The sequence below is a fragment of the Polyodon spathula genome, chromosome 14, assembly GCF_017654505.1.
Source record: "Polyodon spathula isolate WHYD16114869_AA chromosome 14, ASM1765450v1, whole genome shotgun sequence".
NCBI classification, from domain to species: Eukaryota; Metazoa; Chordata; class Actinopteri; order Acipenseriformes; family Polyodontidae; genus Polyodon; species Polyodon spathula.
Window position 1 is genome coordinate 26,534,110 of NC_054547.1, and position 25,225 is coordinate 26,559,334.

The window sequence follows — 25,225 nt, forward strand, 5'->3', positions numbered from 1 at the left end:
AAAGATTATTTAAAATTGAAACAAAATTATTTTAGCTTGTTTTATTATTTATTTATTTATTTATTTTTTAACTCTGCCTACTTAATAGCCTAGACCAGGGGTTCTCAAACTCAGTCCTGGGGACCCCATATGGCTGCTGGTTTTCATTTTAACCGAGCTCTCAGTTACTTAACTAGACCCTTAATTGAACTAATCATTTGCTGCATTAGACCTTTTTACTTGTTTTCAGCTCTTAGAGTTGCAGTTCAAGTTACTGATCAGATGTTATAGCTAACTTGAAATACGCAAGTGTTCAAGAGCTGAAAACAAGTAACAAGGTCTAATTAAGCAAATTATCAGTTCAGTTAAGGGTCTAGTTAACTAATTGAGAGTTTGGTTGGAATGAAAACCAGCAGCCACGGGGTCGCCAGGACCGAATTTGACAAGCCCTGGCTTAGACAATTAACACCAAATAGATCATGGTGCCCCCTTGACAAGTTATGATACTTACAGGAGGACAGTCAACACATTTTGCATTATACCACTAATTTGTATTATCCTGAGTAGCATATAAGCCAAATGTATAGTGTCAGTTTTTATTTGTTAGTCAGGGATGCAGTGCTAAATTCTGCACAATTGCAAACCACCTGCACATTAATAGAATAGGTGTGTTTCCTATACCTCTACAGATGCTCAGAATGACCTGGAGTGGTTAGCGGCACATGTGTAGTATATTGCTCCTAACATGTTGGGGAAACCAGAAATGTCATAGAAATTTGTTTAAGACTTGTAAGTAAACCCTGCTTTTATGGGGAAAGTAAGTATTTGGGTGTTCGACTCAAAAATGCATTGAGCACAACTGGTAAAGCAGACTGGGAAAAGCCAGCAACAGCTGCCACAGTCCCCTGAAAGGACACAGAGGCAAGATAATGCAAACATTGTTTGTGGAAATTTAAAGCGTGAACAGAAGTTCACAAGAAGTTAATCTCACAGCCCAGGAACAACCTGTTCTTTGTGAATGCTTCTATTTCTGTTACAGTTAGTAGAGAGGATGTTATAAAAGAGGTGTTCACCGATGCAACATCAGTTAATAGGGATGCTGTCAAATGTTTCATTCACTTTATTTATGTATTTGAATTGTAATAATACACCAGTTTAACTCTATGATGTATGTATTTCAGGTAATTATAGTTGACCCCACAGACGAGAGCACTGTGGAGTTGATAAATGTGGCCGAAATGTTCTTTAGCAATCACATTCCATTAAGGTAAGCCCATCCGCTAAGTAATTTCAGTTATGCAAACTGTTGAATTGTTTCTTTTGAAGTGGCAACTGAGAGAGATATTTGATAGTGTTGTTGTTTTTTTTTTTTTTTTTTTGTAGAATCTTTCAAAATAAGTATTACAGACAAACTAATCATTGTAAGTTATTGCATTCAAACTTAAAAATAAAGCAAACTGTACTCTTGTTTTTATTGTTATGACTTTTTTTGTCGCCTTATTGAAGTGTTACTAAAAATGAGTAGGTGACAGCAATAAGTCATCAGGTGAATATCTACAGGCTCAGGTGAGACTTGCTTCAGGTTGAAATAACTGGAATCAGTTCAGAGGACAATTGGCATGAACCAGACAGCTTAGATTACTAACATCTGATCTTTTTAGTAACAATTCTCAACAAGGTACTTCTAATAACCAGGGCTCAGATAAAAAGAACCTCAATCCTCTACTTTGGCTAGATTTTGTTAGACCAGGTCTCAATTTATAAACATACGTAACAGCTTTTTGAAATTGCATTATAATGAATAGTTTGTACACGTTTTAGATTTCTAGTAAACAAGTAATTGCCTCTGATTTGTGTTGGTTATTATATATTTTTTTCTATTCAGGATTGGTCTGGTGTTTGTGGTTGACAACTCTGAAGACATTAATGGACTCCAGGATCCTGGAGTTGCTTTACTCAGAGCTTTTAATTATATATCTGAAGAAATGGGCAATCAACATGCCTTCCAGGCTGTAACAGCTGTATGTAACTATTGTTAACATCAGGGGGTATAAAGTCCACCAGTGGGGAACCCTAGTCGCTCAGTAAATGGACCATCATGCGGAAGCACATGGCGAGACGTACATTCAGGAGCTTGCTGGTTTGAATCCTGGCCATGCTGAGTTGTCAGTCTTGACTGAGAGTCTACAGGGAGCTCTGCTTTGGTCTTTGAACTCTGTGGGGTGGGGAAAAAAGTCATCAGGTCAGAGTTCGTCACATCCTACTTCAGCTACCTGTACTGTCCGAACGATTTCCCAGGCTGGGCTCTTAGCCCGAGGGTTGAGTTGCTAGGTAACAATCTGTTGATCATCACTCTTCTTGTGGTGACATTTTAGCATTTCAAATTGGATAGTAAAGGGGTTACAATTGATAAACAGTTGATCCACTGTTGCTTAACATTAAACTACATTTTTGATATTATAACCTTTTTAAAATGGAAAAGATAGAATGAAGCAAAACAATAAATAAATACAACCTGCAGCAAGAACAGTCAGATAAGCTTTAATGTTCTTAAAAGAAAAGCATAACACGGTGCTTGTATACAGCGAATATTCCTGACTGTTTTCAGCGATTTCCCACATTGTAGGTCACTTCCGATTTTCATCAAATTCTGTGCAATCTGATTGTTTTGCTTGGCAGATGTACAACAAGGTTCGGACTGGAGAGAAGCTGAAAGTGGAGAATGTAATTAGTGTTCTGGAGAAGAAATATCCCTACATGGAAGTGAGCAGCATTCTAGGAGCTGATTCAGCATATGACAAAAACAGAAAGGTAAATAAATTGCCACATATATTAATAGCAAACACCCCACACTAGCAGAAGAAAATAACATTTCAAACAATGTGGGCAAATACACAGGAGTTTGAAATAAGATAAATTGTTAAAAAAAAAAACACATAAGTTGTTCTCTCAATAAAAGCTATTCAATTTTCAAAAGAACCAATGTCTCTTCCTACTGCTTCAATGTATACTTGCAGTATCACAGAAGCTGACACCCTGTTTATATAACTGCATTGAAGTTAAAATACCATTTTATGGTAACAAAGGATTTTATAGTTTTTACTTCTTGAAGTTGTGGATGAATTATTTGTGCAGTGTGAGTGTTCTGCTTGCCATTGTTTTCAGGAGGGAAGGAGTTACTATGAGCAGACTGGTGTGGGCCCTCTCCCTGTGGCTCTGTACAACGGGATGCCCTACCAGCGAGAGCAGCTGGATGCTGATGAGCTGGAAACTGTGACTATGCACAAGATCCTGGAGACCACAAGCTTCTACCAGAGAGCCGTCTATCTGGTCAGTAGAGTGCTGTCAGTAGAGAATACATTATACTGCTTCACAAAAGTTACCTACAATTTAGAGTTCACTTCTTAGCCCTGCTCTCTTGCCACATTTTCTTTTCTGGAATGATATTTACTCATCACTAAGTAACACTAACATTAAAGAAAGACTACCCTAGGATGACTTACGCTAAGGGTTCTTGCCAAACACACCAGTGTGACTAGTAAATCGTTATAGTCATAGATCGACTGAAAAACTGACTGTGCATGTTTCATTCCCCCATCATTCCTACAAGGTTATTAGCCCCACAGGCTTTCATTGAAACTGACATCCAAACAAGAAAACATTTAAAACGATATGCCCTGCAAGCTTGTACACAAGTCTCCAATGTTTAATTAGATGAAACTGTAGTGTCTGCCAACTAGAATTTTATTATTTACTGTCTGGTTAGTACATTTGTCCAGAGCATGTTTTCTTTTTACTGCAGGAACACAATTCATTTAGAAACAGTTACACGTGTACTACTGCTGCACAAAGTAGGGTGTTATCCAGGTTATTTTAACAATGTTATGAATTCCATAAAAAACTACCATTTTATGCTACAACAATCCAAGTAGAAATGATTTGTGTCGAGCCACCAACATTGATTTAATACGTTTTTGGTTTACATTTTCACTCAATTGTGGTTTTATGCTTTTAGTTAACATGGGACATCTTTTGCAATGGAGCTAAAGCATTCAAAATCAGGTTGCAAACTTGCAATATCTCATATAAAAAAAAAAATACAATTTTTTTTTTTACTGGTTTTGTAGAGTCAACATTAGGCAGAAAAGTAACAGACTTTGTTGATTTACTCAAGGCTCAGCTGAACTAAATTGTAACTATTTTGGTTATATTCCTGTTCTCTTCCAGGGTGAACTCACAACTGATCAAGACGTTGTTGATTTTGTAATGAACCAGCCCAATGTTGTACCAAGAATAAACTCCAGGATTCTTTCGACTACCAGGCAGTACATTGACTTCTCAAAAATTAGTAAGTGACAATTAGGCAACATTCTGGATAATGTCTTCATCACTTTACCGATGGCACTAGCCAAAACATGTCTTTTTTTGACTTGGGTGTTGATTTGATCAATTTATACCACTGGAAGAAGTCAACAAGGAATTCATATTGCATTTTGCGGAAATTCTGAAACGAAATCCAAGGGTTTTCCCCAGATTTGTAATATGCTCCAATAAAATCAACGTCAAATCAACCTCTTTGTTTCTTACACTTTTTCCTGACATTTTTGATTGAGTTCTATGAAGTTGTGGTTAAACTATGAGATATAGATGAGGAATGTGGAGGGACTAGGGGCAGTATTGCCTGTTTCTCCTCCATCACTCAAAGTACAAAACAGCCATTTCATTTGAAATTTTTACTTATGTCCTTTCCTTTCATTTATTTTTTTGTTTTTATGGATGACTGCCAACCCAAAGGATAATTCTCCAACTTGTTACTTCTTGGAATTCTGTTATGCTGTTCTATAAATTTACTTCAAGGGAAAAGGTTTGTCTGTTGCATTTGAAAAAATGTAATAATTAACATGTAAGCTTCCCTTTGGAGTTTACATTGAAAGCCCTACATTGCTGTTTGTTTTTACAGACAGCTACTTTGTGGATGATTATGCAAGATTTACTTTTCTTGATTCCAAAGAGAAGACTGCTGCAGTGGCCAACAGCATGAACTACTTGACTAAGAAAGGTAAAAAGTGTGGTACTTGGTAGGGGTGCATGAAACACTAATATAATAATACAATACATTGCATGATACATGGTCCTGATGGGCTGCTTGTGTAATGCATGATATGATCAAATAGTCATTTCATGATGGGCTATTTTGTTAAGACTAAAAATAAATGAGATGGGGACAGTATATATTCATACCCACTGCAAAAAAATGATTATTGTTCATTCAAGAACCATTTGGTGACCATGCGCTAAGCTGTGCTTTTGGTCTTGTATCACACTACAAATGATACATAACTCCATTACCCTACTGTCATGTAAAGAAAGTAGCACATTTCCTTGATCCACAATGAAGTGTTACACTCCTAACACCTGGTCTGTCAGCTTGTTGATTTTCTTGGAGCAGCTATGGGATCTAAAATATGAATCTCTTTATTTCACGATCTGTTTTGCACATCAATAAAATACTGTAAACCTATCTGTGAATCAAAATAATTTGTTAATTATTGAATTGTGAACTAAGATGAGCACTATAATATCAAAACTGTTGTTCATTGATAACATTTTATAATCCCTTGTATTCTCACTGCTTTATGAAGCTTCTAAATGCAAGAACATTTCTGTAAAGTTTCCAGTGCAAATGTTCACCTGTTACAATAATGATTATGTCTAAATTGGCCCCCCAATCTATTTTAATCATTTTGTTTCTGCATTATTTATTCTGATTTCTTTTCATTTTGTTTTATTTCCTGATCTTGCTTGACCAGGAATGTCTTCCAGGGGAATCTATGGTAATTCTTGTTCTGTGCGTTTTACTACTTTTTGTGTTTTTCTTAACCCTGACCCGCCTTTCTTGGCTTGACCTTGACAAAAAACACATCAGTTATGCATTACTTATCTGAAGACCCAATGTCTTTTGTTTATTTCCTGTTAGTGTTACACTGTTCTGTCTTATTCAACTGCGATTTTGTAATAATGAAGGCAAAATGTTCAAAATATCTGTCTCACCAGGGTTTTATAATTTGCATTTAACCAACAAAATTCTGCACCTCTAATGCACGGCATATTTACTGTATGCATGGACAGCTATATAGAGTGCAGACTGTATTCCTGTGAGCGATTACGTTATTCAGTAAGGATGCTGAGATACTCGTAAGAAGTTATTATTGGTGCTTAATCTTGTGTGAAAATCCATTTATTATGCATTTATTGGTTTATTTTTGTATTGTAGATGACACCTATATTCGATCGGTTACTTTCTGGATTGTTGGAGATTTTGACCAGCCCTCAGGAAGGCAGTTATTATATGACTCTATAAAACATATGGTAAGTTGTTTCCCCACCTAGACTGGCTCCTTGTTCAGCATTTATCTCCTCAAGAACTCTGTTGACACGCGTCTTATTAAAAGCCTAGTAAAACCTGAAATTGATCAAACTGCTATGTAATGGGTCTTATTTCCACCCCTGCAGTGCTATAGTGAATAAATGTGATTATTTCATCAGCACTGAAACGATCATTCATCAGATGAAACGATTTCTAAGACTAAAAAAAGCTTGGATATGCCCTTTGCGGGAATACGTTTTAAAAAAATTAAAAAACAAAATCTGGATAAAAGAATGAATCCGTACATTTTCCTTTTTGATCCGATATGAGGCTGACTTCCTTGGACCGCCTGTAAATTTCAAGGGAAATGGAGCCTAATCGAATATTTCCTAAATAAGCTGTCTAGGAAGTATAGGAAACCACTGCATATTAAAGCAGACATCACCAGCATTGGTGTATAAAGCACTGTAGATCTAAGGTGCAAATAGGAATATCGGAACTTCATCAGATATTATTCATTTTCAGAAATCCAGTAATAATGTTCGAATTGGTATGGTAAACAACCCTGCTGATAAAGCAATGCCAGAGAGTCGTATTGCGAGAGCGATCTGGGCAGTCATTCAGACGCAGACAGCCAACAACGCCAAGAATTTCATCACCAAGCTGTCCAAGGAGGACACTGCTAAGGCAGTGGAGTCTGGGGCAGACATTGCAGACTTTGCAGTTGGGGTAAGTGTATGAATCTACTATGTCATATGTGGCCACGTGGGGTGTTATTTACCACAGTACTCAACAGGTGTTTTCACAGCAGTCCTGTAGTGTGGTGTTGCAATTACACTCAGACAACAGAAATAAGGTCTAAGCAGGACGGGACCTGTGTGTTTATTCATGTTTGACTGTGCCCTGTAAGGGGGACACAGTCACCAATTTTTAAACAAAAATTATTAAACAAAATAAAACTCCATCTCCTTTTTTTGGAGAACTTACTAACTCAACAGCCGTTTACTCTAACTATCACCCAAACAAAACTTACAGTGGTTGTTGTTGATACCTTGTTTTTATTTTCCTCCACTCCAGTCTCTTCTGTTGTTCACAGATGTTAGCCCCACACTGTCAGAGAACCCCTCAGGTGGGGTTTTTAAATACCCATCGTTGATTAAGCATAGGTGCAACCCATTCTCCTGTACTCTAGACCCTTAAAGCCCCTTGGGAAATGTAATCTTTTAGCCCACTGCCATTATCTCCCTGAACTACATTTCTTAACTCAGTGGTCAGAAAGGGTATATGCTTCTTTCCAGACGTGGCCCGATGTACCTGCCCACCAGACGTATATCCACTGTAATAAAAATATACAGAAGTGTAGATGTCAATGTATTGACCCCCTATGGTTTCCGTAACTTTATTAATAATCCATTTGTCTGAATATGCACTGTTGCTTGTTAAACAACTTTAAATGACTAAACATTAGTCCAAAATAAACATGAACAATAATATGTTTAGTTAAAAACAGTAATTTATCAGCACTGACACCCATTTAGTAAAACAAAGTCTTGAAATGGTATGACCTTAAGTTTGTCCTTCTAGAAGCTGTGATGAAGTGCCATTAGGATGTACACATGTTTTTCGCCATCTTTTTATTCGTGATCCTTTCTTGTATTCATGATAAACACAGTGAGAAAACCTGGCTGTTTGTTTGGCTGTGCTCTCCTTAACCAGATTCCTTTTTATTTATAACAAGCCAGTCTATGGTTAAATGTGTTTGTTACCACTGGTTTATTTTAAAACAAAACACAGTACAATCTCACAAACCCCCAGTAAACTTTTGATGCACAGCAAGAATTTCTGAGCTTGTGAAGGTTTGGGGGAAAAATACACTGAAATGCTCTTTTGATATGTGGAGCCTAGCTAGGGGCAGCAAAAGTCTGTTGCGCCACGCAGTGGAAACAAGGCATACGTCAAAACCATACTACTCAGGGGAATAACATTGAAATGAACAGCATCACAATATGTATGTTGCCCACGTTTTTTTTTTTTTTTTTTTTTTTAAATTGTAATTTAACATTATATTGAGTGCATCCTAACGTAAGTTAAGTTATGGTGACCTTTTGGACTATGTAAATTAGGTTGAGCTGATTTTAAAGCAATATATTACAAACTATAGCAGATTTATTTTTTCAAGTTCTACTAAATGATGTGAATGTGTCTCACGGTTACTACTTAATATCTGATATGACAAAGAATGTGTTTGTTTATTTCTCTTGTACAGTAAGATCTCATTCTGTTTTTCAGGGTATGGATATTGGCTTGTTTAAGAGTGCGTATGACTCTCCCAAAGTAGACTTTCTGCTCTCCCACGCTGCCTTCTGCAGAGATGTGCTGAAGCTGAAAAAAGGACAGAGGGCTGTGATCAGCAATGGGCGGGTGAGTGAGATTTTTCTATTTCGTACAACGGTATTAAATGTACAAGTTCTAAAAATGTAAATTTATTACCTTTTACTTATTATTCCCTCACAATAGTGTAACATTTGGCCAAGTCTTTAGAATATATGTAAAGATTTAAAGTATTTTATATCCTATAAAATACTTTAAATCTTGATAGAGGGCTTTCATATTTAGAAATATTTGTAAAAAGTGTACACTAATTGCTTTTTACTAAACTGTACCTTTTACTCTTATTGTCTGAGGCAAATTCACAAAGAAGCGTAATCTGTTGGTTAATACACACACTGAAAAAGTGAAACAAACATTCAGAAACAGTGCAATTAAACTGCATTGTAAAACAGCCCTCCCAATTTTGTAAAACTATACATTATTAACTGAAATAAACTGCTCACTAATTAATTTAGTGGCTTAGATCTGTTTTAATGTTTTGGGCATCAATAAACTAATCTGAAGAGTGTAACCTGATATATTGATCCAGATATATTGATCCAGATATATTGTTCCAGATAATTGGGCCTCTTGAAGACGGTGAAGTCTTCAACCAAGATGATTTCCTCCTGTTGGAAAGCATCATTCTGAAGACTTCTGGAAAGAGAATTCAGAGCAAAATCGAGCAACTGGGAATAGAAGAAGATCGGTATATTTCTAACATATATTCTAATTATTCTGGTATTGCTCATTGCTAGGAGCAGAAATCGTGAAATTGAGTGGTCATCGCGAAATTCACCTATTTTAGGGGCCAATGCATACTAACAAGTACGGTGAGGGAAAAAAAATAGTTTAAATGAACTACTGCACAACTGTTTCTTATCGATTTCCACATCAGTACAATTTGGCAAAACTTTGCCTTAACTTCCAACCAATTAAGTGGATGCAGAATGTGCAGTCTCTGTATGGGCAAGTCAACTTTAGGGGTTGCTGCATGCTTGCCTTTAACAAATGACAGCACTCTATTTTACTAAGTATCACTATTTTAGGCCTTATAGTGTTCTGAAATACTGTCTACTTAGGTTTACTTAATGTTTAAACAGGTCCGCGAAATGTCAGCGAAATCCTAATTTTATTCCGCAACCTACCCATGAAAAATACAATTTAAGTAGACCTCTACTCATTGCTATTGTCACATAATAGTATATCACTTATTTTATGTCAGTTTTATTTCAACTGAACCTGGGCCAATTCTCAAAATTATGTTGAATGCACAGAGACTGAATTTGGTTCCAGTATTTCACTACATTTCCATTGTTTTTTTTATAAATTGCAAAGCCAACAAAAAAATTGCTAAAAGAATTTGTCACAGTAGAAGTTTGTGGTGAGCTGCTTTTCTGCTGTATTGCTAGCTCTTATTTTGTGTTTATCATGGTGCAAGACGTACTGTAAGTTACTAACACTGTACTTTTTTGGTCTTTGTTTTCTAGTGCCAGTGATCTGGTTATGAAGGTGGATGCTTTACTCTCCTCTCAGCCCAAGGGAGATGCAAGAATCGAGTACAATTTCTTTGAAGACAGATACAGGTAATTTACAGAAGTTTTTCAAAACAGACAGTTTTAATCTGTAGGAAGTGATTAGAAAATGGATTAGAGTTAAGGTTTATTCAGGATAAGAGGAATTGCCATAATGTTTGTATCTGTCATAGAGAGACAGAGTGGACCTTAAGGTTGGTTTTCATCTTTATTGAAACTAAACCTCTTAAGCCCGAGACAGACAGACAGGCGCGGCGTGGTACCGCTGGGCATTTTCACGGTGCGATACCTCTAGTCTGCACCCGGGCACACAGGAGTGGTATGACTGACTTTTGTTACAATATAGAAAAATGTAATGGTACAGTACAGTAGTGCCAGTTCCACACCGTAGGCTGTGTACTCGAATATGTAATTTCAGTTATATCAACGTAATATTATTAGCCTAATTCTATAGTGTGTGGTGCAAAACTTTTGGTCATAGCTGTAATGCCCCCCATGTAATCTATGAAATAAAAACACTGGTTTTTCAAAGTAGTTTTTCTGTCATCTATATGTAGGTGTATGAAATGAGTGATCAGCTTAGCAAAGAAACATACAATATGTTGCTGACAGCAAGTAGCCTACGGAAGAGTTGGAAAATATATCCTTTTACAGCCAGTTATTTACTAAAAATAGTAGTGAACTACAGAAATAATAAAATAAAAAAAAAAGCAAAACGTGGTAACAGTGTCAAATTGGCTACAGGAAGGATGCTTATCAGAGTCGATGTATAAAATACTGACTTACCTGTCCTTGTATGAAATATGGGAAGAATCAAACACTTCAGGGTGCATGGACACCTCTGTAGACAACAGTTTCTTGCATGATTTTTCCTGGCAAGTGCGTGTTGTCAGCACTTGGCTGTGATTGGTTAATCCACCGACGGTATCGCGTGGCAGCCTGAAAAAATTGCTCTGGCTTCAATTTGAGCGGCACTGCGAGACTAGCGATATCGTCCTGCGTTGATTTGTCCAACACCATATGAAAGCAATGGCAGCGACACAGGCGGCAAAGTACCTAGCGTTCCATTCCTAACACGGATTATAGTGGCTTGCACTATAGTGTAGTACCTGCAGAGGTGTTTTGTAGATTAGAAAATGTATTGCAAAAGAGAAGTTTAGCCAGACAATAAATTTAGTTGGAAATTATATTTTTAAAACTTTGTGACTACACCTTTTTAAAGAAACAAAAGTAAAGTTGTTGGTTGAATGGTGGAGTAAATATATATTTACAGTACAGATTTTGTACAAACAGTATTGGAGTATTCATCTCAAACTGTACAAAGAGCTTTGAATGTACATCTAGGAAGTGCTGTAGTTAGAGGAAAGTTATTTTTATTTATGAAATATGTTGCATAAAAAACAGGCAATCCTTATATATATTTCACAAAGAATAAGTCATGGCAAAAATCATTTTAACCCTAAGATGCACCATAGATGTACAGCTGAATTTTAAAGTTTTTCTTTTTGTTTATTTGTTTTCTCCTAGTGCAGTGAAGGTTCGACCAAAGGAGGAAGAAGTGTATTTTGATGTTGTGGCTGTACTGGATCCTGCAACCAGAGCTGCTCAGAAACTTGCTCCTCTCCTCACAGTGAGTGGTAAAGTACTGTATACAGGGTTGGCATTAAACAATCCTCAGTCTATTGAAATTTTCAAACCCTTCATTATTCTTTTTTTTTTTTTTTTTTTAATTAAAACTAGCGCTCTCTTATTTTATGTTTGTATTTGATGGATGGATATATATATATATAGTGATTGTGTAGCACTAGCAGCTGCTCAACTTGCTCAGAGTTTGCACACTGTCTAAGCTTCAGCAGTCAGGCGTTCACTTTAAGGTACTACCTTGGATCAAAGCTCAGGGATCCCTCTTCACAGCATATTTAGATCTGCTATTGTAACAGCATTGGTCTACACCAGGGCTTCTCAAACTCGGTCCTGGGGACCCCCTGTGGCTGCTGGTTTTCATTCCAACCAAGCTTTTAATTACTTAACTAGACCCGTAATTGAACTAATAATTTGCTTAATTAAGGTCTAGTTAAGCAAATTATAAGTTCAAGTAAGGGTCGTTAAGTAATTGAGAGCTCGGTTGGACTGAAAACCAGCAGCCACAGGGGGTCCCCAGGACCGAGTTTGAGAAGCCCTGGTGTAGACCAATGCAGTTTTAACAGTAGACTCTCTTTAATCGGAACCATTCTATCATGATGAAATGAAAATCAAGCTGCACAAACCAAACCTAGCGTTATAGTTAGTTTAAACTGTGTTTCTGTATTAAACTCTGATTTTCAACCATTACTGTCTCGGTAATGGTAAAGAGGAAGAGTGATACACTTTATTACATTGTCTCTTTTTAAACAGTCTTTCAATAGGATTAGTATTTTCAAATATAAAAGGGGGTCAAAATGTTAATCACCTTGCTTGGATTTGTGGTTTTAAAGTGATTTTAATTTTTAATGTTATTTTCTGCTACGGGGTAAATAAAAACATATTAAAAAAAAAGACAGCGCCTGGTTTTAAGTGCCACCACACTCACACATTTTGTTAATTGCAGTGTTTACATAATTTATTTTACTGCTTAGAAATAGTTCAGTTATTATCATGTTTCCAGTTAGTGCAAACCACCATCGGATGGGTTATTTAACATAAAACATGATACTTGAACTAAAATAAACTGTAGTTCCCATTTTCATTAATAGTGGCACAGAAGTCTGCTGACTTAGTTTCCTTTAGAATTTGTTGATTTTTTCTGGCTTCTACATTTGAGTATTTTCAGAGAATATCAATCACATGGAAGAAGGCTGAGGTGTTATTTTGTTTTGATTGATGGTTGTAGAAATAGGTTTTTCAGAATGCTATGCTTAAATTCCCTGAAAGCCAGCCCTGTCAGTGCGGGATATCGTCTCTACGGCCAACCTCCTAGAACCCATTTGGGGCAGCGGGCCAGGCCTCTCGGTGCAGACTTCCGACTCATGAGCCAAATGTCAGGAAATGCCATACTACCCATAACTCTGCTGCATCCCTTCTGTTTTTTTTTTTTCTTTAGGTTTTGAGCCAGCTGATCAATATGAACCTTAGAGTTTTTATGAACTGCCAGTCCAAGCTCTCTGACTTGCCACTGAAGAGGTAAGAGTACAAGGCAATAGCAGGAAACCTGTGAACGCCCTAAAGTATCATAACAAAATTGACTTCTTAATGGAAATGTGTACCGATAGAAGTCAAAGATAATACTGTAAAAGCTAAAACAAATACACACAGGAATATAGTTTTCTTACACATTTTTTTTTTTAGTAGTATTACGGCATCGTAAATTGGATATCATTAAATCTCTAGCTAAGGAAAGTAATTTATCAAATAGTTATAAAGCAAACAAACAGCAGTGTCTGGTTTCTCCAGCAGATACTCCTGCTTTAAGCAGCTGCTGATGAAATAAACTAATTTCCAAATGCAAATTATTGTGGAAGTTTTTTACTTTTCTGGAAGTCCATTCAGTAAATTCTGAGAGAGAATGTGACTGGTAATATGTTTGCAAACTAAAAACTTTTTTTTAGAGGACAGCAGTACACCTCACAAAATCATTGCGTGGTTTGATGACAGATTGCCCAAATTGTTTTGTGTGTGAGGGAGGCACAGAGTTGTATATCAGGGGTGGATCTTTAGGTCAGGATTAGCCCATTTTGAGATTTGGGAGGGGGTTTGCATATTGCCAGCACACACCTTATGTTGGCAAAAGTCTCTACTAACAAAGTTCTGCAACTTCTATTCTGTGCACATTTACTTACCGCATAACTGAGCAAACAGAATCTACATTGAGGTTGAAATTCAAAAGTAAATTGAGCCGTCATTTAAAACTTCTGATGTTGTATTGTAGAGCATTACAATTTTGTGTTATTAGAAGCTCTGCATAACAGTGAGACAGAACAAACTTGTATTGCCTAGTATTTTTTAATTTACCACTATTACATTTTTTTTTATACAGGTAATATGTGTAACATTTCTCCCCATAGCTGTTATTTGTGGCGCTTACAGGTGATTGACATCAATTGTTTTATTCATTTTATTCAGAACAAATACATTCTGCCTATTTCTGTTACATAACCAATAACCAATAAATACTTTATTTTTTTATTTCAGCTTTTATCGCTATGTGTTGGAGCCCGAGATTACCTTCATGGTGGATAATAGTTTTGCTCTGGGCCCGATTGCTAAGTTCCTGGATATGCCTCATTCTCCCCTGTTCACACTCAATGTGTACCCCCCAGAGAGCTGGATGGTGGAGTCTGTCAAAACACGCTATGATCTGGACAACATTTACTTGGAAGAGGTAAGTTACAAAACACACCACCAGATATTACAAACACTACTCTGTTTTTTCAACATGTGCATTTTACAAACAATTCTAGCAATCCTCTTTCCACTGTAATACGGTATTACTGAGGACTTTCTGGTCCATACTACAGCTGTCTCTTGGTTCCGTTTTGTTCCAAGATCTGCCCTGCATTTGTTTTAACTAAGTTTTTGCTTCCTTTTATTTAAAAATAAGTACTTTTATCTTAATCACAATTACACTGTAAATGCCCGTTTTGATTCAGCCTAACTGATAATGCTGGCTTTGTCTTTTATTTTCAGGTGGAGAGTATGGTGGCTGCTGAGTATGAGCTGGAATATCTGCTGCTGGAGGGGCACTCTTTTGATGTGAGCACAGGTCAGCCCCCTCGAGGACTGCAGTTTACTCTGGGGACAACATCCAACCCTGTCATTGTGGATACCATTGTGATGGCTAACCTGGTGAGTGTTCTTTTATCATAAAGCATTTGTGTTTACTATACAAGTCATTCCAAGCCAACCAGTGGTCCCGACTTGACCATCTGTTTTACACCAAACTTTTTCAAATACACTTCAAAATAGTTTTACTCTACTTCAGTTACTTGGGGAGTAATAGCTACCCTAGTGTAAGGGAGATTGTCCCCCCCAGAATAAGTTTTGTCAGTTAAACTAACCATTATTTGGCTGCATTTTAATATTTCGTAGTATGCAGTCTTTTTTTCTAAAATGTTTCCAGCTTGTTTTGCCATTGATAGGGACTCGTAACTGCATTTCTTGTGTGAATTATCTAGAACCAGGAGATAGCAAAACCAAACTGCTTGAGGATGCTGTCTTGTAACAGGCACTGACTTTAGGGTCTGAAAACATTCTGTGGCACAGGTGATACAGAAGCAAAATAAGCTATACATCCAATAAATATCCAAATATGTTACTACAAACCAGAATTGTAACAGCTGTAACACACAGTCGCTTCAGGTTACAAGACCTAGCTGAAAGATCATATGTATCCAACTGGATGGTTTTCTGTGTTTGTGATCTGCTGCTAATAGATAATTCACACAAGAAATGCCTTGCCCCTAGCATGCATTAGTCAAAAGACGAGCCCCTATTAATGGCAAAATATGTACTGAACTGTACATGTTTTAGAAAACGGCACATTAGGAGACAAATATACATATACCTTTAATATTTCAAGAGATATGGGCTTTAAAATGTAGGATGTCATTTTGGAGGACTACGCCCTTAACTTTGGATAGATAGTATTTGGTGTGTTAATAAAGTAGGGTAAATCTATTTTGCAGTAAGCATAAGGATAGGATCTAAGATGAAAAAGTGGAAAAACATCTTGTATTGGGTTGATTCATCACAGAATTGCTCGTACACATGCATACTGGCATACTGTTGTTTTTCGAAGCACCAAACTGCTTAAACAAACTGTTTATCTTGCAGGGTTACTTCCAGCTGAAGGCTAATCCTGGAGCCTGGGTTCTGAAATTGAGAAAGGGGAGATCCGAAGAAATCTACAAAATTTACAGGTATCAAGCTTCTGAAAAAGTTACCTTGGGGGTAAACTAACTGATTTGAATCTTCAGTGTATATTTCTATGTACATTTGGCTAGGGGATCCAGGACTGATTTGCATGGGCCGGCAGTTAGAAAGGGCAAGTCTTTTAGTACACCCACCCCTTGTTATATCAGCCCTCGCTATACTGCAGATTCGGATATGTCGTAGTCCTGGAGTTGGCTGCCCATTTTTACTGTCTAGCTGCGTACGCCTCAGTTGCAGTATACATAGGTACTTAGAATTATTGTTTGTTTTATTTCTTACTGCACATCACAAACAACAATATACAAAACAATTAAAAACAAAATATTAATATCATACTATTGTCATACACTCGTATTGCGCAATAACACAAAGCAATTTAAATATCTACTTGCTGAAGCGGTTTTTATTTTAGCCAATGAGGTGTTCGCTTTTGCACTAGCAAAAGTCAGAAGGCAGAAGGGCTGCAACAGTGATGAGGCATCAGACTGCTTCAAGTTCAGACGTTTGGTTGTGGTAATTTTTTCATGCAAAGCGCGTTTTCACATTTAAATTAAATCTTTTTAAACTTTGAGAATGTGCAACACGATAAAAGGGTAGAACTTTACAGAACAGATTCAATCTTTTCTCTGTAGGGCCTGGCTTTTCAAAATTTAGAAGGTCAGATTTTTTGGAAAGATAACGTGTGGGAAAATGTACACATCTTTAAATTTAACATCACAAAACTTTTTTCTGGCATTTCAAGGGTTATGCTGTGTAATATGTCCTATTTTCCTCTATGTTGTCATTGTGCTTAGCCCAAGTGTGATCCTGTTTCTGTTTTTTCTTCTTTAGGCATGAGGGAACCGACTCTCCTGCTGATGCTGATGACTTGATAGTTGTCTTGAACACTTTCAAGAGTAAAATCATTAAAGTCAGGGTAGGTTTTGGTTAAATCCTTTGTCAAATTTTAAAACATGTGTGAATCGTTTGAATGATTTAGTAAAATGTACAGTGCAGCACAGTACTGTTTGGATGTATTGTTAATTGATGCTGTCCATATACTTTTAATAGTTTTTACTTTTCCACTCCAGAGGTGGTTGCTCAGTTATTCAGTGGTAAATGTGTTCAATAAATGCCAGGTCTGACTGGTTAAACAGGCCTGGATTAGCACTATGATTAGTGATAATGTGGTCCTGTGAAACCAGGACATTTCAATCATTTTAGTTTGATGTGCTTTGAACATCACATGTCTCATAAAAGAGCCTCAGCAAAGCTGATTTAGAGCAATATTGAACTGCTTTTGATAAAGTGATAATATTCTGGGGTTGTACAGAGGGACAGTGTTTTGTGTTTAAAGTTTCAGATTCATCTTTCTTGCCTCTCTTAGGTCCAGAAAAAGTCTGACAAAATAAATGAAGAGCTGCTTAGTGATGGAAACCATGACAATGATTCAGGATTTTGGGAGTCCTTAACAAGGTATGTGTCAAACAGAAAAGCAGATTGAATGGTATGAATAGACCTTTCATACATCATTATTTCCGAGTTTCTGCATGTCAGAGAATGATGAACATGCTATTTAAAATTAATTGTTGACTTTATGACCCAGCATGAGGTTTATTGCAAATTATATATTGTACAGTACAGAGGAAACATTTTGTAGAAATTTGTATTCAAATACAATTGGATGACTAGCAAACAGACATGAAGGAATAACAATGTGTGTTTAATATAACATGATTGTGGGGTAACTTTGAAGATTGTGATAAAGAAAGATTGTGTTGGAATTGAACATTCACAGTGCACTGCTGTTTTCCCGAAGTATCTAATCCCCATGTTTTGAAATCCTCCTAAACTGTGCTTTGTGTGTGCTTGTTTCTGCATAGGGGATTTACTGGAGGTGCAAAGCCTGATGAAGTGAGGCCGGAGAAAGATGATATTATCAACATTTTCTCAGTGGCATCAGGGCACCTTTACGAAAGATTCCTCAGGTTGGTTTAATGTCTCAAAGTTGGCAATTGTGATTGATAAAATGGGGCATCCTTCACTTTCTTACCATCTAAACTGTATTATAATTAAGAAATATAACACGGCTGTGAAGTGGAGATATCCCACAATGAAGCACATTTGGAATAAAGTTTTCTATTGACCATCTGCAGTTTAATTGTAAGGTATGACTTGCAAGATAATTTATTGTTTTTACCGCACCTTGGTTATCGCACCTTTATCTAAAACACTTGCATATCAAGGCTTCAGCACAGCAGCAACCTGTTATTTGTCTGTGTTAATACACATACATACACTACAGTATACATTTCTCTGTGAGCAAACACTTTTTTTAATAATCTTTTTTGTGTTAGATATTGTAATTGTGGGACCATTGGTCACAATATGATCTGTGCACTTGCTTGGATGTTTCTTCTTTTAATATTTAAGCCATCTTCATTCCTGTGCAGTGTCACTCATGCTTGTGTTTTGAGGATGCCATTTTTACATTTGAAACTAATGATGTAGGAGTTTGAATCCTGAACTTTGCCCTGGGGACACACCATGCCCTCTCATATCCACATTATCAAAAAGATATATGAACCTGCCATTTTAAGAGTCTATTTGCCAGAGGTCTACCTTCTCTTCGTATAATTCATACTCTGAAACTTTTTTTTTACAACTATAGCAAAGCAATGTACAAAAAGTTTCAAATCATTGTTTTGGCTGGTAAGCTTTCTCTAGGGAGATTTTTATATATATATATATATATATATATATATATATATATATATAAATATATAATATATATATAAATATGATATATAATATATATATTTATACCTCTTTGAGAAAAAAAACAGTACGTTTCCTCCCCAGCTGTGTACTGAAGATAGGCAATTCTGTTGCTTTTACATGTTCTGCATTCCTATGCTGTGTTTTTAAATTTCTTTTTATACCTTGTCTCCTGTGATTTAAACTTCAGTTGTTTTTCTGATATCCTATTGGGTGTACAATGCTTGCTTCTGAATGCGCAAAATATGTATATATTAATGAGATCCTTAAACATGCCATGCTTTGGAATCTTATAAGTGAAGGCATTAATGGAATATGTTGCTCAAAACATATTTTCAGACTATTCCTATGCAGGTTCAATTTTCTGTGGTACAGCTAGCTCTGTTATATTTGTAGTATTGTTTTTAATTGTACTAAAGAAATTCTATCTTTCTATACAGGATTATGATGCTGTCTGTACTTAAGCACACCAAAACCCCTGTCAAGTTCTGGTTCTTGAAGAACTACCTGTCTCCAGCTTTTAAGGTTTCTGTGATGCTATTTTCCTTTCTTTTATGAGTTATTTGTTTGTCCTGGAGACACAGATTCAGTGGCATAGTTTAACCCTTTGCAGTCCATTTATTCAGCGCCTGTCAGGTGCGTCAGGTCCAATTTATTTTCACACACTTTTTATTTTGCACATGCTGTTTAAAAGTTTTTTTTTTTCACAATAAATCCGATTTAAAAGGCACATATCAACAGGACACTCAGTACTGCATCTGCAGCCCTGCTCCACCCCTTGTTTACTGTATTAATCACACACCTCTTCATAGTCGTGCACACTGATAAATCCTCTCCTGATCACTCGTTTTATCACCAAACTCCTCAATAATGTGATCCAATTACTGTAACATCTGAAAAAGCTTTGCAAATGTCCGTGATATTCTTTGAGCTCTGGATGTGGAAGCATCTGTCTTGTTTTTTTATGTTCGTGTTAGGTCTGTGGTGCATAGGACCGCAAAGGGTTAATTATGACTTTACTGTGTATGTTCATTCCTTGGCACAGGATCTTGTAGTTATCTGAACATTGGTCATTGAGACTTAATTGTGCTTTTTTACAACCTTAGGTTGGGCTAATTAAAAATGAATAAAGTGATGTTATCTACTTTACTTATTACTGGTTTTAAACATGCCCTTGTGTCATTTTTGCTTAACATTTTCACACAAGACACTACAACAAAATAATTAGTTATAGTAGGGTTGTTGTTTTGCAAAGTTACTTAGTGCTGAACCAGTAATATAATATAACTATCATTAACATATGCACACATTCTTCTGATACTTAAGCCTTATGGCCTAACATGGTTCAATTATCCAGCTAAATATTTCACTTCCAATCTTCTTGTTAGGTGTTCATTCCTTACATGGCTGAGGAGTATGGGTTCCAGTATGAACTGGTTCAGTACAAATGGCCCAGGTGGCTCCACCAGCAGACAGAGAAGCAAAGAATCATTTGGGGATACAAGATTCTCTTCTTGGATGTGTTGTTTCCACTGGCTGTTGACAAGTTTCTCTTTGTTGATGCTGACCAGGTAATATCATAAAACAACATTGCCATTCTATTCAAATTAACCGTGGTTTATCAGGGGTTATCAGATAATACAATTAGCACCATTTCTGATGACAGAGTAAGTAGCAAACACATATGGCACATTTAAATTAAATGTTTGAGTTACTGACGTTAAAGTTGTGTTTCTTTATTTCCTTACAGTTTAATTGTACTTGCTTCAAACAAGGGGCCTGACTGATTGTGGCAAAAGAGTTGTGGGAGACACAAATCAAGGATAGTGTTTGAAAAACCCACTGGACATCTGTAGACTAAATATGTTAGCGTTCCTGCCGTTAGCAAGATTTGGACTTGTGATATTTTAACTCATAGAAGAGTCTGCTGTCCAATGAGCATTCTGTTTCAGGACTTGGTTGTGTTTGCGCACTGACATCATAATCATCACAGTAGTTCCTAGACAAGGTCGTTTTGTACTAGAACTGATAAAATATTTAGATGCCATTTCACAAAAAGTTCTGGGAGCCAAGGGTAGAAATTTAAATTGGATTAAACACATCAGAAATGTAACAAAAGCTTTCTTTCTGCTATAGCAAATACATTATTAAAACACAGTAGTTGCCAAGCTTTCATTTTTGTACATACTGAGGTCTATGTTTTTCGAAAGCTAGACAGAGAGAAGGAAAAAAAAAACATCTTAACACTGAAAACAAATAATTATTTTAACTTGTGAGGGATGGCAGTCTTCTTTACTGAAGCGGATATAAAGAGGTTGTTTTTGATGCTGATTTATAAAATGTTTGATGTTCAGTCTGTAGTCTGCTTAGATTAATGTCATCGGTGGGTTATTTTAAATAGTGTATGCCAGTTACTTTTAACATCATCTCTTGCTTTGCAGCAATTGCTGTTTTTAAATTGGTCTCCACATGGCTGATCATGCAGTGACTCTACTGCCATCTTGTGGCTCACACAGACGTTGCCGCCATGTTTTAACTATTCTTTTCAATGGCGGGTAGGGTGACGTGTATTGACACTGTGTTCGCTAGGGTGGAGGCTGAACAATGAAATCGGAAATCATTTTCGGCAGCCATAAGAATTTTTGTATATTTCATTCTGGTTCAGTCATATACAGTATGAACAGATAACTCCCATTACCACAACCAACTTCACTAGAATGAGTCTCAGGTGCTGCATTTTAAAGGACCAGCACCTCTTGTTCTGTACATGAGCTCTCACAAGCCCCAACATTATTGCCTTTGCTTAAGCTGATAAATCTCTATCAGTCAAGTGAGAGAAAGTGCTGCTTGTAGTATATGTATAACTCGTACTCTGCAGCCACGGCATTTTTCGCCTCATTCAATAGAGACAGATGGAATTATGTATTTGTTCTTCTAACAGATTGTGCGTACTGACCTGAAAGAGCTGAGAGACTTTGACCTGGAAGGTGCTCCCTATGGCTACACCCCGTTCTGTGAGAGCCGCAGCGAAATGGATGGATACAGGTTCTGGAAGTCAGGATACTGGGCCAGTCACTTAGCCGGACGAAAATATCATATCAGGTATGTCCTCTTTTTTTTTTTTTTTTTTGTAAATACCAGATTTTACTGAAATTCATGAAGTCTTTCTATTGTAACCTGAGAGTGTTTTGTTATTTTAGTGCCTTGTATGTGGTGGACTTGAAGAAGTTCAGAAAGATAGCTGCTGGAGACCGCCTCCGAGGACAATACCAGGGTCTGAGTCAGGACCCTAACAGCCTTTCCAATCTTGATCAGGTTTGTGGGAGTTGCACGGGCCACTGTTGTGAATTCAGGCTGAGATTCCCATTTATAAGCTGTCATAGGTGCAAGGCTGTTTAGCCATGGATGAGGTCTATTCAAGTGTTTCTTCACACCTCAGTTCTTATCCTGCTGTAAGTGCGGAAAGCAAGCCCAGTGAGTTAGGTCATACAAAATACATGTCAGTGACAAGAAAGAAATACTGTACATGGTTAATTACACATCTAACTGCTGATGCTGCGGTGTTGAGGTTCAGTCACTGTACTGGGTTTTGTTTCTTTTTCAGGATTTACCCAACAACATGATCCATCAGGTGCCTATAAAATCCCTCCCGCAGGAATGGCTGTGGTGTGAAACCTGGTGCGATGAGTCCTCCAAGAAGTGGGCAAAAACTATTGATCTGGTATGATGAGGTTGCCTTATTTGTGTGACTGATTTAAGTGAGGGTAGATTAACTTTTGTAAATGGTTCATTATTATTCTTGTTGTGTTTTAAACAAAGCATACATGTTTTAGTTTTATGAAGAAGAGGATAATTGTATGTGTTAAGCTGTTTGGTTAATTTGCTTTACAGTCGATGAAAACAACATGGTCCTTAACAATCATGACCGGAAAGCTTTGCTAGATAGATATTGTTCAAGGTCACTATATTGTGAACCATTCATTTGAATTGTTAGCCAAATCCTGAGCCTGGTTTTGTACTATGAGTAATATTGTTTTGTCACTGACATAATGATTCTAAATTTGAATATGTTACATGTTTTGCCATCTAATCTGATTCTGTTTCCAGTGCAATAACCCACAGACCAAAGAGCCTAAACTGCAGGCAGCAGTAAGGATAGTGGGAGAGTGGTCAGAATATGACCAGGAGATTAAGAAGATCTACAACAAGTTCACAGATGAGAAGGAGAAGGGTACCGTTCCAGTCAATAATGACACCGCCTCAAGGAGCAAAGCAGGTAGGTAACCAGGCAGTGGAGATTGTGGTTTCAACTTGCTTTTAGTCCAGGCTGAAAACCTACATTTTTGTCTGGTTAATTCTATCATTATTACTAGAATTGTGGTTTAGACTGAGTGTTTTGGTCATTAGACTTTTGTGTTACTTAATGTTTACTGTCCATACACAGAGCTACTTCATTAATTTCTTCTAGAAATGAAAATTATATTGTGTATTTATTCAATTATATTTCTGTCAAGAACCTTGGTCATATGACCTCTTCATTCAAGAGTTCTGGCAGACTACTAGTTAGGAAGTGCTCATCTGAATGACATCCTGAAACTACGTACATTACAATGAGTTAATGAACATCCTATCCACACCATATGGGAAAGGTTTGCGGGTCACTACATACATGTTATTTATAACTGTTGCAGTTAATATCTAGCAGTTCCATGCATTGTTGTGGATTCAGTTGTTTAAAATGGTAATAACCTTTAAATGCATTGGGATGTTTTGTCCGTTCCAACATAAGCAAGCGATTCAATTTGAATGTTCCCACAGCCAGCTACTGTGAGGTAGTGCACAGTGACTTCTTGAGTTTTCTGACAGGTGGATGAAAGTATAATGGCTGTGTTTTCTTTATTTCTTTCTTTCTTTAGATCACAATGGGCACACTGAATTGTAACCTGTGGTCTAACAGGATAAGAAGAACAACTCTGTTTAAAGAGTCTCTTTCTTTTTATGAGAAGTTTGCATCCCAGCATACAGATCTGCAAAGACGGATATTGTGTTGAATGCAATTTTCACATTTTCTATTCAAATGGGTGACTGTCTTTGTAAAAGTTAGTTGAAAATGTATCTAAATCAATGATCAATGGACTGTAGGTGCTGGATAAAAATCAAAAAAACTCAACAGCCCAGAAGGGATCTGCCTTTTCCTAGCTTTTTCCTTTTAACATTTTTCAATACACTTCAACCCACTTGTAATGCCATCCACCTCAGTTATTTTGCACAACTGCAAATCTTCTAGCCTAGAAATCATTTAACAGAATACTGTAGTAAAACAAAAAACAGTGTCCATGTTATCAATCTTATATTGAGAACTGGAACTGATAGGAGGTGCATGTGTACAATGTATAACTGGACTGATTATAATACATTTCTATTCTCTGAAAGTTGTACACAAGTGATCTCTGTTTGATAACCTCATAAATTCGGTGTTGGAACACAAAGTAAAAAAAAATATTTTTAAGGCTCATTCTTCACTGATGAATCTCTAGAAGATGAACCTTTATGACTGAAAAGCCACATGCATCTAAATATTTTGTTTAAGTTGTCTTGGAAGCTGGAAAAGCAAAATATTGCTTGTATACAACTGAGAACGTGTGTGTGTGTGTGTGTGTGTGTGTGTGTGTGTGTGTGTGTGTGTGTGTATTTTATATATATATAAAAAATAGATAGATACATATACACACTGCTGTGCAAAAGTCTTAGACATGTTGTATTTTTCTACTCTGATGCATTATGAGCATCAACAATTTACTCAGAGCCTTCACTAGTGCTTCCTACCATTATAACAACCTTGACTTGCATAAAGAAAGAAACACACCGAGTGAAATAGCTTGCATCACTCGTTTGTGAAGGTGTGGTATCCAAAGCATAATCAACAAGTACAGGGAAACCAACCCAAGACTGGAAGACCCAAAAAGCTGTCAAACAAGGTTGAGCAACACTTGAAGATAATGTCCTTAAGGAATAGAATGAAGACCAGCGTTGAATTGACAACAGAACTGGCAGAAGGCACTTTTTTTTCCCTTTTTTATGCAAGTCAAGGTTGTTTTAATAGAAAACACTAGTGGAGGCTTTGAGTAAATTTTTGATGCTCATAATGCAGCAGAGTAGAAAATATGCAACATTTTGCACAGCAGTGATTATCATTTCCATTATATATATATATAATATATATATATATATATATATATATATATATATATATATATATATATATATATATATATATATATATATATATATATGTTGTATTTAAAAATGG

General features: G+C 36.7%; 1 protein-coding gene across 3 annotated transcripts in view; it reads left to right on the forward strand.

Annotated features, from left to right (window-relative positions):
• The window catches only part of LOC121327041 (UDP-glucose:glycoprotein glucosyltransferase 1-like), a 48,528-nt gene extending 23,929 nt beyond the window's left edge, over nucleotides 1-24,599 (forward strand). For 2 of the 3 annotated variants that reach the window (XM_041270822.1, XM_041270824.1), the window contains 27 exons: nucleotides 1,161-1,246; nucleotides 1,865-2,000; nucleotides 2,659-2,790; nucleotides 3,145-3,309; nucleotides 4,207-4,327; nucleotides 4,940-5,038; nucleotides 5,790-5,813; nucleotides 6,254-6,348; nucleotides 6,872-7,075; nucleotides 8,636-8,767; nucleotides 9,295-9,425; nucleotides 10,207-10,302; nucleotides 11,779-11,881; nucleotides 13,331-13,410; nucleotides 14,419-14,608; nucleotides 14,914-15,072; nucleotides 16,060-16,145; nucleotides 16,990-17,074; nucleotides 17,525-17,613; nucleotides 18,021-18,125; nucleotides 19,356-19,440; nucleotides 20,304-20,486; nucleotides 21,857-22,017; nucleotides 22,116-22,230; nucleotides 22,520-22,636; nucleotides 23,023-23,191; nucleotides 23,832-24,599. In XM_041270822.1, the coding sequence (XP_041126756.1) occupies nucleotides 1,161-1,246; nucleotides 1,865-2,000; nucleotides 2,659-2,790; nucleotides 3,145-3,309; nucleotides 4,207-4,327; nucleotides 4,940-5,038; nucleotides 5,790-5,813; nucleotides 6,254-6,348; nucleotides 6,872-7,075; nucleotides 8,636-8,767; nucleotides 9,295-9,425; nucleotides 10,207-10,302; nucleotides 11,779-11,881; nucleotides 13,331-13,410; nucleotides 14,419-14,608; nucleotides 14,914-15,072; nucleotides 16,060-16,145; nucleotides 16,990-17,074; nucleotides 17,525-17,613; nucleotides 18,021-18,125; nucleotides 19,356-19,440; nucleotides 20,304-20,486; nucleotides 21,857-22,017; nucleotides 22,116-22,230; nucleotides 22,520-22,636; nucleotides 23,023-23,191; nucleotides 23,832-23,857 (3,174 nt within the window). In that variant the 3' untranslated portion in view covers nucleotides 23,858-24,599. The remainder of the gene's footprint in view (nucleotides 1-1,160; nucleotides 1,247-1,864; nucleotides 2,001-2,658; nucleotides 2,791-3,144; nucleotides 3,310-4,206; nucleotides 4,328-4,939; nucleotides 5,039-5,789; nucleotides 5,814-6,253; nucleotides 6,349-6,871; nucleotides 7,076-8,635; nucleotides 8,768-9,294; nucleotides 9,426-10,206; nucleotides 10,303-11,778; nucleotides 11,882-13,330; nucleotides 13,411-14,418; nucleotides 14,609-14,913; nucleotides 15,073-16,059; nucleotides 16,146-16,989; nucleotides 17,075-17,524; nucleotides 17,614-18,020; nucleotides 18,126-19,355; nucleotides 19,441-20,303; nucleotides 20,487-21,856; nucleotides 22,018-22,115; nucleotides 22,231-22,519; nucleotides 22,637-23,022; nucleotides 23,192-23,831) is intronic. The other variant, XM_041270823.1, reaches the window with a different exon arrangement.
• Nucleotides 24,600-25,225: the final 626 nt, after the last annotated feature.